The following is a 16,839-nucleotide window of genomic DNA, read 5'->3' as shown; positions in this document are numbered from 1 at the left end:
CTAATTTGTTTTGAATGCAGCTAACTGAATTGGACACCCAATTCAGAATGGACAACCATTCACTCACCTGGTAGTCTATGGTCCTTTGGACACTTTAGAACAGTTTCAATCATATATTTTATTTATATCACATATGTCATGTGTAATTATTTTGAGAGACTCTTAAAGGTCTGCAAAATAATTTAAGTTTCCATCTGAATGGCACTCCATAACCCAAGTTCAGTGGGCTAAGCAGCAATCCACTGCCATATTTCAAACCCTTGGTGAAGAAATGGGGTCAATGGAAGAATTCTAAGAGGGGATGAAAAAGTAAAAACAAAACATTCCAGAATAAAATCAGCCAACTTTTAAATTACAATCAAGGGTTAACTGAATGAGTATGGAGTTATGAAGCAGAAATCAACTGGTTCCCACATTCTAAATTCTTGGCAGATTAGGAGAGGTGAGAATTTGCATGTATTAGAATGGAAAAATGTTTATCAAGGGAAGGCCACATGGGATTCTCCTATCCAAGGTAATAAAGCTTCTTTGACTCAAGATACTGGAAGACAGATGAGCAGTCTTTCACTGCTTTGTAAATTATGAACAACACAGGGGACTAAAATGAACATTGTACTTAGTAAAGCAACAGAAATATGAGATGCTTAATAATTCTGATGGGAATTCTCAATTTCATGTGCCTAATACTTAGAAGATGTTAATGTAATAACACGTGACATGTTGTCATTCTGAAGGATTGAGATGAACTTGCCTTACAACTTCCACTGGCAGGAGAAGGAGGAGTGGGGATGGTACCATTAATCAATTAGTTGTAGTCATTTATTCACAACACTGCAGTAAAAACTAATGATTGAAAGGAGTCCGAAAAGGGCATACAAACACTTGAGTCAACATGCAACGATTTAAAGAAATCAAATGAAAGTGACAGTAAGTGCTAGAACAGCAGCTAATCTTATTCACAAACCCATAATTAAGATAAAACTTAGTGAAATTTCTTAAATAAATCTCGAAGTTTCTCTCTCTTTCTCTCCCACTGCACATAAACACAGTGTCACCTTTAGTCAAAGAGAAATTATTAGCATTTTTGTAATCTACTACTTTAAAATCATTACCCGACACTGTCAGGAAGTCTAAGTGCAGTTGCCTAGGGGCAGCAACACAAAGATTTATTAGCGAGTTTCAACACTCACCTTCTGGAATAGAAAATCTGTTCATAGTATCAGACTAGACAGAAAGCAACTGATCATTGTGATAATATATGGAGAAGAAATTCACCGGCTGGCAATTTAATCCAAAGCCTCATTCACCAATATCCATAAACTTCCAGGAGAAATGCACATGCACAAATTCAAACTGGAGTTTCAAATACACACAGCATTTTCACAAACAGCTTCTTACAGCAGCACAGACTTGTTAATATGACATTAGAGACTTGTTCCAGTCCTAAATAGCTTTAGTTTCAAGACCTAGTTACATACTTTCATCCTACTCTATAGGCAAATGTTATGATTAAAATGCCATTAAGAATAAAATAATCATAGAATCTCAGAAATATAGGGATGGATTGGACCTCAGGAGGTCATCTAGTTCATCCCACTATGTTGAGCAGGATTAACTATCCCTAAAATTATCCCTACAGGTGTTTGTCTAACAGTTCTTTAAAACTTCCAGTGACAGAGACCTCCCTTGGAAGCCTATTCCAGAGTTTAACTACCGTTATCACTGGAAAGTTGTTCATCTAACCTAAATCTCTCTTGCTGCAGATTAAGCCCATTACTTCTTGTCCCACCTCTAGTGAACATGGAGAACAATTGATCACCATTCTCTTTACAACAGCTCTTAACATATTTGAAGACTTATCAGTCCTCCCTCAGTTGTCTTTTCTCAAAACTAAACATATCCAGAGATTGGGGTTATTTTTTACTTTTCCTCACAGGTCAGGTTTTCTAAACCTTTTATTATTTTTATTGCTCTCCTCTGGACACTCTCCAATTTGTCCACATCTTTCTTAAAGTGTGGTGCCCAGAATTGAACACAGTATTGCAGCTGAGGCCTCAAATCAGTGCTGAGCAGAGCGAGACAATTACCTCCCATCTTACATATGACATGCCTGTTAATACAACCACAATTATATTAGCCTTCTTTGCAACTGCATCACATTGTTGATTCAGATTCAATTTGTGATCCACTATTACCACCAAATCCTTTTCAGCAATACTACTGGCCAGACATTTATTTCCCATTTTGTAATTCTGAGTTTGATTTTTCCCTTCTAAGTGTAATACTTTGCACTTATCTTTATTGAATTTAATCTTGTTGATTTCAGACCACTTCTCCAATTTGTCAAGGTCATTTTAAATTCTAATCCTGTTTGCCAAAATGCTTGCTGCCCCTCCCAACTTGGAGTCATCCACAGATTCTGTAAGCATACTCATCACTTTGTTATCCAAGTGATTAATGAAAATGTTGATTAGTAACAGACCCAGGACAGACCCCTGTGCGACCCCACTAGATACATCCTCCCACTTTGACAGCACACCATTGGTAACTCTTTGAATACAGTCTTTCAACCAGTTATGCACCCATCTTATAGTAATTTCATTTAGATCACATTTCCTCACTTTGATTATGAGACTTATGTAGGACTGTGTCAAAATCAAGATATATCATGTCTACTGACTAGGCCAGTAATCCAGTCAAAGAAGGAAATTAGGTTTGTTTGGCATGATTTGTTCTTGAATGGTAGAAACAAGCTAATTTTATCCACTAATTTAAAATGACCTACCAAGAGTACAAGTTAGTTTATGTATCAGGTAAAGAGAGACCTGAACAAACCTGCTTTTGTCCAAACACTTCCAGTCTCCATAATGGGATGAACCAAACCGCAGAACTGGACTCATCTCTAATACCTGAGTATCTAACAGCAACCTATATTATGCCATTATACACATTAAATGATGATGGTTTGTTTAAGACAAATAAATTGTAGTTTTCAATTTAATTAGTATTAACCAGCTGACTGCATAGAAAAGCAGATCAGACCCATTTAACTATTGGCCAGGACTTCCCTGCCCCTTGTCCAAAAGATGGACAGTTTAAGGTTTTAACCACTCCAGGACAATAAGTGTCACAAAACTTTAAACCAACTCCAAGGGGCTTAAGTACATCAACAGATTTCTAGAAAATAATTGGTTCTCTCACCAATCTGCTATTTGAAACCCTGCTTCCGACTTCAGCCGCAACCTTCACTGATACAATGAATCCTGATTTCCCATGCACACATCTTGTGATCTACGCTCCATCATCTGCTCAGTTTATTTTCACTTTAACACTTGTAGAAGTAAGGGCTCTAAAAGCAAAACCCAGGGACCATGCTGTGCTGTATTTCCTTTTTTTTTTTTTTTTTTGGCGCACACAGGAAAAATCAATACTTGCTTTGTTTATGATATTCACTGCCAAAAAGGATGCTCTGCTGAGGAGAGAATTAGCTGATAGAATTTCTGTCAACCTACTTTATAATGATGGGGTATTTTAGCAACATCATTTTTCTTACAATGGACTGGAAATGGGCATTTCGCTCAGGATTTGCCCCACTTTAACAATCTTATTTTCCCATTAGCGCTCCATCCCATTCCCATATGACTCACACAATCTCTCCTGAGTTCCAGCAATCAGAAGCTTATCTTCCAACCCCCACCTGTCAGAAATATGTGTCATATCCATTCAACGAGGAGGAAACAGGGAAAAGCTGCTCTTTAGACTTCTTTTCCCACTATGAGCAGAGCACTCTGGATACTGCCACAGAAGACTTTTTCTATTAGATCGGACAATTTCTGAAAACACTGTGCACTGTCAGACACCATGTTAACAGATTTATCCACAAATAAGCAGCCTTAAGTTGGAAGAATTTTCCAGCCAGAGAGCTTGGCAGGGAAAGATCACAGGTGTTCAATGAGATCCAAGGCTAATCAAACTCTGTCCTTAGAAGTCTAGTCTGATATGCATTTAAAAAGAAATAGCCATTGGTGAAAAATAGCTCACCATTTTTAAGACAATAGATCCTTGCTTGAAAAATTGCATTACATCACCAGTTCCATTCCACATGGCAACCAAATTAAATATCAAAGGGCAGAATACCCTAGCATATAGCCATGCAAACATCCCGAACCTGCTTTTTTTTTTCCAATACAATAATCTGTTTATACATTGTCATGACCTGAGACTGAAGAAAAGGTACCAAAACCTATGACTGTTTCCATTTAAACACATTCAGCTGTTCATTAGGCAGAGATTTGTGATTAAGGTCCTATGGAAACTAATCCAGAGATATTGGGAAATAGGACTTCTTTTTTTGTTCACAGTTTCTTAAAGCCATCTTGAACACTTGATCAACTTTTATGATCACATTTATGAGATATTTTTATAAGAAAATCATGTCCAGCAGTTCTTAAGGCTGCTCTTAGCTTGCCAGAGAAACAACAGGGAAGTTGACTTTAAGATTTAGAAAACCTAACAGCACTGCCTCTGTTAACTACCACAATGTTCATTTGCTACTCTGCATGAACAACTCTTATTAGCTATCGTTGTTTCATTTGCTCACAAAGATTTCAGTAGAAAACTCATTTTAATACGGCTTTAATAATACATTAAACAGATTAATCTATAATTGTTGGCTTTTGAAAAAGCACTTAATTGTGTCTCTCAAACCAAATGCATTTGATCATTAAAACTTGCATGATTTTTCAATCTTCAAAATGAGACTGCCTCAGCTGAAAACTGATTTCATCAGACCCAGTTATGCTCCATGGCACAGATCTGACCTGGGCTGTTAACTGTTTTGAAACTGCAATTTTATTTTGCATATCATTCAAACCATTCAGCGTAGCAACAATCTTGTTAGAACCTTCAGGACCCAGGAACTATCAGGAAAACTAGCTGTTTTGCTGGAAACTTCTTGTAGGGGGAAAAAAAAAAGTTAATTTGTTTTTCCTTCAAAAGTACACTTTAGTAAATGGTTTTTCATGTCCCTCATTTCCCAAGAAGCATCATCCATCAAAATGCCAATATGATTAATCTTCTCCTAATCTAGTGTGTGATATGTAGTCATACTAGCATTATCTATATAGATTAAATTTGGGTTCCTCAAAATTAAAGAAAATCTCTTGAACAGCATGTAATCTTAGCAGTCACAACCCAATACGGTACTGAGCTGCGTACGCAACGAGATTAGGGAGACAAGGGGGGTAGGTAATATCTTTTATTGAACAGAAGTTAGTCCAATAAGAGATATTACCTCCCTCACCTTGTTTCTCTAATCTCCTGGTACCAACATGACTACAACCACACTGCACAGGCAATGCGACACAGTCGTGACTTCCAGCAGGCACAGCCACAGAACATGTCAGCAAAGTCCTCCCCCGGCTTCTTTTAGTAAATAGAGTGTTTACACAAGATGCATTTCTCTGTAGAAATCTTGTGTTCATTTCTTCCCTGCCTGGCACCCACATTGCAACCACATTTAGCAGTAAATTAAAGGGCTGAGGCCTGCCTTATGCCATTTGTGTAAAGTTTGTTTTCCTTTCCTTTTTTACTTTGGATTTCTCAATCCTCTAACAAGTAGTTATCAAGCCCATCTGTCCAAAAAGCAGAGTGCTCATTTAAGCCTTTTTTTTTAAAAAACTCCTGGAACATATGTCAGACCCAGCCTAAATTTTTTTATCCTTAAAAGGCCTCTCTGCTCTGCAACCAAATGACCAAGCCATGGGCCCAGCCCTGAATCAAAGGTGTTTAAAGGCTCTTTGCATCTTCGAAGAATGTTGAGTATATTGCATAATTAGACCCCCATATCAAAACTGGTAATGACACGCAAGTCTAGCAAGATACAGCCACAGTTTCCTTAGCAAAGAGAGCCAAACTGTCTCTGTATAAACCAGGGTATAGAATGAGGCCAATGTATCAGTTCATTAATAACTCAGTCTCATTGCCCATAAAATACTTGATTCCTAGTTAAAAATTAGCGGTCGTGCGGGTCGCTGACCGGGAAAGCCTTCGAACACGCGGCGCAGGCTTTGAACCCCGTGGAGCCTGGCATGGCTCCGCCTAGCCCCTAAGGGCTAACTAAACTATTTCAACTATGAACAACTAACTTTCTTAACTTTTTTTTTTTAATATATAAAACTACTATAAAAAAACTATGAACTTTCTAACTAACAACTAACAAACTAAGTTGGAGATTGCTACTTGCGAATGAGCAAGGGGCAGCGTTCCAAAGACCGTCATGGGCGGAAAGAAGGAACTGGGGGCCGCGGGGTCGGCAGTGCCCTATATACCGCGACATGAGCGCAGCACTCCAGGGGGCGCAGGAGCCGACCCGCAGGGGGTTGCTAGGGGCAGAAAAGCTTCTGGAGGCTCGTGCATGGGGCGCACACTCACTTATATAGGAATGCATATGAGCAATCACTCGAAGAGAGAATACTTGATTCCTAGTTAAAAATTTAAGTGTTTAACCACATATAACACCGCCACCCCAATCTTATATGCTGCTTCAATAGATCTCAAAATGCTTCATAAAGGAGAGCAGTAGCAGTATCCCCATTTTACAGATGGGGGAAACTGAGGCACAGAGAGGCACTCTCACTTGCCCAAGGTCACCAATAGAGCTGGCAATAGAATTCAAGTATCCTGAATCCCAATTAGGTGCTGTATCCAGTAGGTCACATTGCCTCTCTATATACAATATTAACCATACGTGCAATGGGAGGGAGCTAACATTTTCTTTCATTCATTTTCCTTACCTTTTTGTTCTTTTCTTTTAATAAATAAAAAGAGGAAAATGCTTGTGTGTATTAATTTTTTCATTTAGACCTATTTAGATCTTGGCAGTCACATCTCATTTAGGTGCATGGTGTTAACAGAAGACAATTTTCTGCAGGGCAGAGTTTGCATGGCAGAGGCTGTATCTTTGCAATGGAAACACAAATATTTTTGTTTTAAATGAAAGCTTGAGATTTGCAGAAAATTGCAGTAAGCAGCAAAAATGACAGGAGAATGCAAAATGATCTCCTAAATTAACTCTAAAAAGACCACTATGCCCAAAATGTTTGTGAAGAGATTTCACTTCTCCCAACAGCTGAAATACACACACACACACAAAATGCAAAAGATAACCAGAGCACAATCCACAAAAATCTGCCTATGGACCGCCAGTCTCTGGATGACCTGAAAAGCTAAAAGGCTGCTAACTGCAGCGGGACAAATTACCATATTCAGGGGAAGGTCAACCAGCAGTGGATCACATAAAGCCTCCAAAAGACAACTAATAAGAATCAGTGGGGAATTGTAAAGCTGCCAGTGAACCGGGGATTATGAGGAAAGGGTAGAAGAAAAGAGGAGCACTCTTGTAAATAACCCTCCATGTCTCCTGCTCTACACAGCATCCTATGCTTGTGTCTATTGTGGAGCAACTGCAAAATTGTGTTTTGTGAGCGGATCACATCATTTTTTTCCTGGATGGAGGCACTTTGACCCAACCCTGGGCCTAATCTGCCTTCATTATCTCTTCTGGCCAGTTTAATCAATAGAAACTTATATCAAATATTGTACATGGGAAATAAAAGCAGCACACTGAGGCCTGGTCTACACTAGAGAGGTCTGTCGACAAAAGGTGACTTTTGTCGACAAAATCCTGGTGTATACACTGCAACCACCATTTTGTCGAAAAAACTGCCCTGTTTTGTTGACAAAAATAAAACTACCTTGACAAAAGGCATAGGGCTTTTGTCTGCAGAGGTAGGGCGACACAGTGTCAGTATAGACATAGACACTGTGTCCCCTTAGAGCAATGGAGGGGCTGCTAGAGCAGTGGAGGGGCTGCTAGAGCCGTGAAATTGACAAGTAGAGGGGGCGCTGGAGCCCAGCTCCGCAAGCTGCTAGGCTCTGGCTGCGAGTCGCGGTCAGCTGCCACCTGGCTGCGAGCCTGGCAGCTCCCCCCACACTGCCTAGTCCTAGTGAGAACGCACCTCCACCGAACCAAGGAGAGCAGTGTGGACATCAGCCACCACTACGATTACAGCGGGGGCTGAAAGTCGACATCTTACGTCGACAAATTTCTGTAGTGTAGACATAGTTGAAATAATAGATGAATGTCAGGCTGAGTATGAAATCAAGGTATATGTACTATATGCTGTTCATTTTGCATATCCCTTTATGAATCCCCACCTCCCACTTTCTTAAGTTCAAGACCACATACCTAGATTAGTGCATTACCTTTTGCTGCTTCAGACCGCTTGGGCAAATCAAGTGTATCAAAGTTCCTGTCCAGATCTCCATTTTTCTTTCCTGTTCATAAAATAAGATAATAAATGATAAAGGGTTTCAGTGCATGGATAGATCAGTCACTGTACTGTGCTTCTACAGTATGAAAGGTGGTAACAATACCAGAATATAAAATCTCCTCTATTGGTGTATATTCAACCTTCAATTTGCATGTGTAGCCATTGTGTCTGTATGATAAATTTAGGTACAAAACTGCACACAGATTTGCACACCTGGCTTGATTTACAAAGGTTCTGACTATCTGCAGTTTCCTTCAATTCAATGAGTCTTGTGGGTAGCTCAGCTCCTCTGAAATTCAGGCCATTTAGCTTCATTGCCAAGTTATTTTCCTCGCTCATAAATCCAGCATATTGTACCCTTATAAAAAAATGTAGACAAAAATTCTTGCTTCATGTCTTCCAGCTGCATGAGGCTTTTTGCATGGTTTTTAATAGAAGATACACTTTGACTAGTGAATTCACTGTGAATAGCTATACATTGGAACAATAATGAGGCACAAATTCAGGTGCAGAGAGAAGAAGAATAGGCCCCCTTTTTCACACTACTCACTGAAATGGTTCTGCAGGAAGCCCTGGATTTAATATATTGCAAAGAGGACGGCAAATAACCTTAAATTACCCTTCAATCAACACAATGTAATTTCGGCTGCTTATTAGAAACTAAGGGAAATGATTTAGTGCTTCAAATACTTGGCTATGGGACATGGACAGCTTCATACCATTACATTAACTTTAAAGGAATTTTGATTTAACAGAAGGAAGACTACTGGACATTTTGACAAAACCCATGTAAAAATGGGCTTCCTGGTGCATGCATGAACTGAATTTTCTAATTCAGGGCTCTCAAAATAGAACATAAGAACAGCCATTCTGGGTCAGACCAATGGTCCATCTAGCCCATCATCCTGTCTTCCAACAGTGGCTAATGACAGATGCTTCTGAGGAAATGGACAGAACATGGCAATTATCAAGTGATCCATCCCCTATCTATCCAGTCCCAGCACCTGGCACTCAGAGGCTTAGGACACCCAGAACATGGCTAATAGCTATTGATGGACCTATCATTCATGAACTTACCTAATTCTTTTTTGAACCCAGCTACAGTTTTGGCCTTCACAACATCCTGTGGCAATGAGTTCCACGGGCTGACTGTGCATTGTGTGAAGATGTACTTCCTTTTGTTTATTTTAAACCTGCTGCCTATCCTTTTGAGTCCTAGGTTTGAAAGCCCTGCATATTTTACATTTCTCCTTTCTATGCTGTTCCCCCAAACACCTAAGGCAGCGGTCGTGGGGGTCGCTGATTGGGAAAGCTTTCCCGCAGGAGACGCAAGGCTTAAAGCCAGGTGACCCAGCATGGCCCAGCACCCTAAGCCCTTCAGGGCTTCTAATCTATCTCAAGACTAACACTACCTAACAGCACTTAACAACTACTTAACTATCTATGGATAATAACAGTTCAACAAAGGGGAATGGTACTTGCAAGAGCAAGAGTCGTTCCAACAACCGTCACAGGCGGAAAGAAGGAACTGAGGGGCTGTAGGGTCGGCAGTGCCATATATACCGTGGCATGCGTGCGGGACTCCAAGGGGCACCAGAGCCGACCCTACAGGGTCTGCTAAGAGGAAAAAAGTTCTGGGAACCCATGCACAGTGGCTGCACTCACTTATATTGGAATGGACATGAGAAATCACTCGAAGAGGAACACTTCCTCATTCACTTTCTCCACACCATTCATGATGTTATAGATCATCATATTGTCCCCCCTTGTCATTTCTTTTCTAGGCTGAATAGTCCCAGTCCTTTTAATCTCTCCTCATATGGAAGCTGTTTCATCCCCCTAATCATTTTTGTTGCACTTCTCTGTATTTTTTCTAATTCTAATACATCTTTTTTAAGATGGGATGACCAGCACTGCACACAATATTCAAGGTGTGGATGTACCAATGGTTTATATGGTGGTGCTATAATTTTTGATAATTATCGTCTTTCCCTGCCTTAATGGTTCCTAACATTGTTAGCTTTTTTGATTGCCACTGCACATTGAGCAGAGAACTACCTGACACAATGACCCCAAGATCTCTTTCTTGAGTGGTAACAGCTAATTTAGACCTCATCATTCTGTATGTATAGTTGCAATTATGTTTTCCAATGTACATTACTTTGCATTTATCAACACTGAATTTCATCTGCCCTTTTTGCCCAGTCTCCCAGTTTTGAGAGATCCCTTTGTAACTCTTTGCAGTCTGCTTAACTACTTTGTATCATCTGCAGATTTTGTCACATCACTGTTTTATCCCTTTTTCCAGATCATTTATGAATATGTTGAACAGCACTGGCCCAGTATATATTCCTGGGGGAGATTGCTATTTCTCTCTCTCCACTTTGAAAACTGACCATCTATTCCTACCCTTTGTTTCCTGTCTTTTAACCAGTTATTAATCCACGAGAGGACCTCCCCTCTTATTCCATGACTGCTTATTTTGCTCAAGAGCCTTTGGTGAGAGACCTTATCATAGGCTTTCAGAAAATCCAGGTACACTATATCCACTCTCTGCGTTTGTTGACCCCCCTCAATACATTCCAGTAAATTAGTGAGGGATGATTTCCCTTTACAAAAGCCGTGTTGACTCTTCCCCAACACATTGTATTCTTCTATGTATCTGATAATTCTGTCCTTTACTGTAGTTTCAACCATTTTGCCTAGTACAGATGTTGGGCCTACTGGCCTGTAATAGCCAGGATAGCCTCTGCAGCCTTTATTAAAAATTGGCATCACATTATCTATCCTCCAGTCATCTGGTACAGAAACTTATTTAAGCGATAGGTTATGTAACACTGTTAGTAGTTCTGCAGTTTCCTATTTGAGTTCCTTCAGAACTCATGTAAACACCATCTGGTCTTGGTAACTTATTACTGTTTAATTTAATCATTTTATTCTAAAAATAACGAGGAGGGGAGATGAGATGGGGGAGGATGGTTTAATTTTCACCATTTTCCCCCTACCAAGAGGGAGGGAAGAAACAGTCTGCTTTGGGGCAACCACACCTTGACATTGTGTTGACTTCAGGATACCTGTCAGAAAAGCACTGACAGACTGGAGAGAGAGAGAGTTTAAAAGAAGACCAAGAGGCTGGAGGGCTTATGAGGAAATATTATAATATTTACAGTGTAGCTTTGCTTAACAACTAAGTGTGGGGGCAATAGCATAATTACTTTTCACAACGCATAATCATCAAGATGGAAAGGGAATTATTTAGGATGGTACAAACAGATTTAACCAGAAGCAATGGGAGGGAATTCAGAACAATACAATTTAAGCAAGCTAGCAGTGCATCTACTGGACTGTAGAATAATCTCTCATGTGAAGAGCTGGCAACTGCATTACTTGGGATATTTACAAATATACAGGACAAAGCACTTGAAAATATAATGTAGTGAACAACCTGGCTCTGTTGTAGGACTTGGTCATGAGATGGGAAAGGCCTATGAGTCTGAAATGCAAGAAGCATCACTGGCTTGTCAATATTTTGGCTCCAAAATAAACTAACAGCTCCAAAACTATTTAGGGCCTGTTCCAGCTTCCACTGGAATCAGTGGGGCCCCTTCTATTTACGTCAATGTAAGTGGATCAGTCCCATAGAGAACATTTACCAATGTGATAAATGCCGACCAAATTAATCATGACAAACTACAGTTTGCCGCAACACCAACTGCATATGGCTAGCCCTGTTGTCATGTGTCAGACACTAGAAACATGCATTTAAAGCTTTGTTGGTTCAAAAAGTATGTTTTCTTAGTTGTACCAGATCATAAAGCCCAGTTTTCTTATCTGCCAAAAGTTCATACAGCCACATTTTGTTCCATTCCTTTTGAAAAACGTCTTTACTAAAACGAAGGATGTGAATTAGTGGTAACCCTAAACCTTCACTCCAATTCTTAGGCCATGGAAAAACAAAGTGATATGTTGCTTGGGGAGCAAGTGACACACAGAGGAAGACAAAATGTCAGGCAGTATGATAGGATGCTACTTTTTATGGTGACAGCTGAACCTGGTTGTTCAACTGAAAACCCTACTCTGCTGGTCACTGCTCAGAACTAAGAAAAGTCCCACAACAGAGGGAAAGAGGGACAGTGAAGGGAGGTTGGTTTAAAATTAGTGTAGGGAAAAGATAAGTTCCAAATACAGACAGAGGAACTTGCCTCTATTTTATCTGAGGAATTTCGTTTGGGTAATAATTTTATTACAGGCCACTACGTTTTGTGTCTCTAGCATTGCAAGTTTCAAACTCAGGACAGTTCTATTCTGAAAAAAGCTGGAAAAAGTGTCACTTTACTTCACAGATCTGCTTCCTGTTAAAAGCCATATCTATTTACTTTGAAATAAGGCTTTGTTTTGTTATTCTTGTTAGCCCTGCAGAGTTAGCACAGTAAGAAAATGAGCTGGATTCCATTCCTTTTTGTGCATCATCAATTGAATTGTTAATTAAATTCAAACAAGATACTCTTGTGCATGATCTCTGGAGAGAGAGTTTACACAGGTGAGACAGAGCTTAATTTAGGCTGCAGTATCTATAATGCTGGGGATACAGAGTGCAGCTGGCTGTTTATTAAGCAATATTTCACACAGGCAGAGCATTCCACCTGTGCTCTGTGATCCTCACTGACTGCCATTCAATTTCAGATCAAGGTATAGGTACTGGCTTTCACCTATGGGGTTTGGCTCCTGGCAACAGCTTCTCTTCTCATGTGATGCAACAGCCATTGTAATCAGCTGGCAGTTAAAGGGAAAGCATTATGTTCTAAGTGAGAGGAGTCCAGAATTCTGGAAATTTACTTTTCTCCCTTGGTCCACCAAATGCCAGGATTGGGAAACTGCAGATCATGTTGCAAGGCATCTAAGCTTCCAGAGGTTTTCCTGTGGGGAGGAGTTGATTAGGAGGAGAAGTCTGTGATGTAGGGGAGAAGTCTGTATGGAGATGAGGAGGTTCACATAATTATGGCCTTTTTTGAACCATTGAGTTGTATTGCTTTAAATTGGTTTCTACAACACCCACACCAGAAGATGAGCACTTTTAAAAAAATGGATTAAATGTATCCATTTTAAAATCCAATTATAATTTTATCATAATTACAAAATTGGGTCACATGAGTCTCTTCCCAGCTGACATCTGGGAATAACTTACAACATAAGATCAATTCACAACATACAACTGACAACTTACAACATTAAGATCAGCCCTGTTCTGCAAAAGTTCAGCCCTAAATTAAGGCCACTCTTGCAGTGACAGTCACAGAGCACAGTGATGCTTAATGATCCCAATAGCAGATGACAACAAAAAGTGTTAAAGTACATATTTTGTGCTTATGGATTTTTTCCTTTCCTGCCCCCAGCACACAGATGAGGAAAGACGAGGAATATTGTCAGATCTGAAGCACAGCCCAAAACCTCGCCAAAAGACAGACAGCTTTTAATACAGCTACTGAGACACCTGCTTTATGGGGCCTGGCTATAGGAGCTGGCACAGTTTTCTGGTGTAGGAAAGCAGCCTGGTAGGAATCTTACTAGTGTAATACAGGATTTACAATCATATAAACAGTGAAATTAAAGCTTCTTCCGTCACATAAATAGTTATCAAAAACATTACTCCAGCCCATTTACAGTCATCTTTACTGAGTCAAATGATTTGTAAAAAATTGGTGAGGACTTCAGGATGTGATCTATTGTTATTTATGACTAGTATTTCAGTGTTCCTCCCACAACATTCCTCTGCTTCCCTGCAAAAGCCAAAAGGATATCCCATTTCACACCACACTTCCCTCAAGGACGAAACCTCAGCCATCATCTTTCTGGGTGAGAAGAACTGAAAGGGAAAGAGCCCCTTAAAGGCCAGTCATTAACATGTTGCTAATTCATCAGCTAGCAAGATGCCCATTTAAATGACACCATGCACTTGCTTTTCCCCAGGGGCTTAGTTTTACCTTAGCAACACTCCTGTTCCATGGCCTGATTAGTGGGAAGCTAGAAAGCAGGGTCTCCCTAATGACACTGCAGACCACCACTGGCTTGTCACCTTTGCCTTCTTCAGTGCATTGCACCGGCAGCAACTGCCACCCTCCACTACCCGAAACCTATCCCATTCCTGTGGCCTACATCAAATCAATGGCAATAAACAGAACAAGCACTTTTCATCTTCAAGCCACAATATGAACTAATGAATCCTCACAACTACCAGGTGAGTGAAGTAAGCATTATCCTCATTCTGCAGAAGGGGAAACAGATGCTCAGGTAGGTTAAGTGATTTGCCTAGGATGACAAATGGAGTTAGTAAAGAGTTGAGATTAGAACAGAGGGATTTCTGGCTCCTAGTCCCACATTCAGACCATCAGACTGTGTCTCTCACTAAGCTTGGTGAGACAAATTTGGCCATGTGCCTTTACCTGACCCCTTAGCATTTGAATATAGGGCCAAATTCCCAGGTGCAATTCCATGTGGGCTTACACCTAGGAAAAATATGGCCCTGCATTCTTTATTGAGAGTTGGTGCTGTTTGGAAGGGGCCCCAAGACTAGAACTAGCCCCTTCATCTGATGGACAGTTTGCATGCACCGAAGAGATCTCCAAGTGACAGCAGCAGAAATGAGCATCAGGGAAACACAGCGCTAATCCCTGTATTGCAGGTGCTGTGCCAACTCTTATCCTTGCATGTAAAAGGTGAATGAAGGAGATTATGGCAATGCTGGAAAGAGAGTACTGGAAGGACTCACCTTGATTGAACCACTCCTCTAATTACCAGAAAAGCAGTAAAGGAAAAACAAAAGTTTACAGAGAGGAAGAAGATACAAAGGAACAATTACAATGAGGCAGAATTTCACAGCACAGATTCAAACCTGAAAATTACAGGGCTGCACTAATTCTCACTAATAAAAACACTTCCCTCTTCCCCCTCTTGTTCTTGCTGAAAGAGTACTTTTTTTCCTTTGCTTATTTCCAAAGACGCTGAAGGTAGAGGGGGAAAGGAGGCAGACTAGCCCTTTGCAGAGGTGTTTGAAATGCTATGATCAATGACCATGAAACAAAATAAGTGAGAAAACATTAAAAGAAAAAAACAAAAAACAAAAAAAAAACCTGAAATGATCTATTTTCAAGTGCTAGACCGAGAAGAGTAAGGGGGTTTTAGTCTAGATTTTCATAGAAATTTACCAGTAAAAGAAGGGTTATTTTATTTATGTTTTTAAAAGCAGACTTACTAATGGGTTTGTTGTTTTTTTTAAATACTAAGTCTGCCTGCCCCTCGCAACCCTTCTGATCAGCACATCACCAGCTGGGAGGTCTGCATTGCTACTTGTCAATTCCACCCTAGAGAACAGCATGAATTTTTACAGCTGAGAGCTGCATTGGAAAAGTGCTAAAACGTGCTTGGGAAAAATAATTGGGATTTTCCGTTGAACATTTTGAGCCAAACCTGAGAGGCCACCAAATAACTGCATCTCTCACTCAAGTCAATGGCAGTTTGCCTTCAATGTCCCTCATGATTTTGGCCCCCATTTCCCCAAAATATTTGGCTGATAAATGCAGAAACCATATACAGACACAGTACATATATAGGGCTGGGTCCAAAGGGAAGTGGACAGATGTCTGACACACAAGAGCGGAGCAGCCATGTATAAGTTCTCAGTCTCTTCACTCACTGAGATGAAAATCATTAGACCTCAGCAATCGTGCTCTCTCTCTCTACACAGGGAATATATTTCACACATCAGATTTATTTTTCACATGCTTTCCCCGCAACGGCATTGTTCTCAAGTGGCAGGATAATATGCACCCACAAATGGAGAGAGTAGAGGGCCTAAATGAGCATAAGTTAATTGTTTGTAAAGAAAATCGTATTACCTTTTCACATATGCTCTGTATATATGTCCTGGCCAGGCAATGAGGTTCTCTGCCTCCTCAAAGAGTTCTTCCAGTTGCTAAAGACCTACTTTCTCATTTAATATTACATTTGATCACGCTGAAGACAGACTGTAGTTACTGTGATACATACTACAATAACTGCTGTAGTACACCAAAGTAGAATTTGACACCAGATATTTAAGTTCAGTATATGTGGGGGAACCAAATTTTTAAATCTAGGACCAAAGATTAGGGCCCTCAGATTTGTGCACTCAAATTAGAGCAATTCCATACCTGGCTAATTATCAGCAATTCAGCATAAAAAACTCCCCCCAAACCCAAACAGTATCTGTCTACTTAAAGTAATCTAGGTACACATAAATGAAGAACCGGGTACTCAAGTTGGAAACTTTAGCATATTCTCTCTTAATTTGGCCTGGAAGTTGAATTTCCTAAAGTAATGAGGAAATAGATAAATTGAGTGTCGGTATTTGAAAGGAAGATAAAAAGGAGATTTACTGAGACTTTATTAATCCCCTCTTGAGATACAACACATTTGTGACACTCGTGCCCAATAGGGAGAGAACAGTTCTAAAGTGATTGACAATTAAAAG

At 40.0% G+C, this 16,839-nt stretch overlaps 1 protein-coding gene across 16 annotated transcripts in view; it reads right to left on the bottom strand.

The window, feature by feature from the left end:
* The window catches only part of ARVCF (ARVCF delta catenin family member), a 395,675-nt gene that overhangs the window by 52,597 nt on the left and 326,239 nt on the right, over window positions 1-16,839 (bottom strand). For all 16 annotated transcript variants that reach the window (XM_067539839.1, XM_067539832.1, XM_067539833.1 and 13 more), the window contains one exon: window positions 8,266-8,337. In XM_067539839.1, the coding sequence (XP_067395940.1) occupies window positions 8,266-8,337 (72 nt within the window). The remainder of the gene's footprint in view (window positions 1-8,265; window positions 8,338-16,839) is intronic.

This window comes from Emydura macquarii, unplaced genomic scaffold (assembly GCF_026122565.2).
Source record: "Emydura macquarii macquarii isolate MOO-44397 ecotype Brisbane River unplaced genomic scaffold, CSIRO-AGI_Emac_v2 contig_554, whole genome shotgun sequence".
Classification (NCBI taxonomy): Eukaryota; Metazoa; Chordata; order Testudines; family Chelidae; genus Emydura; species Emydura macquarii.
This window is presented reverse-complemented; position numbering and strand designations above follow the sequence as displayed.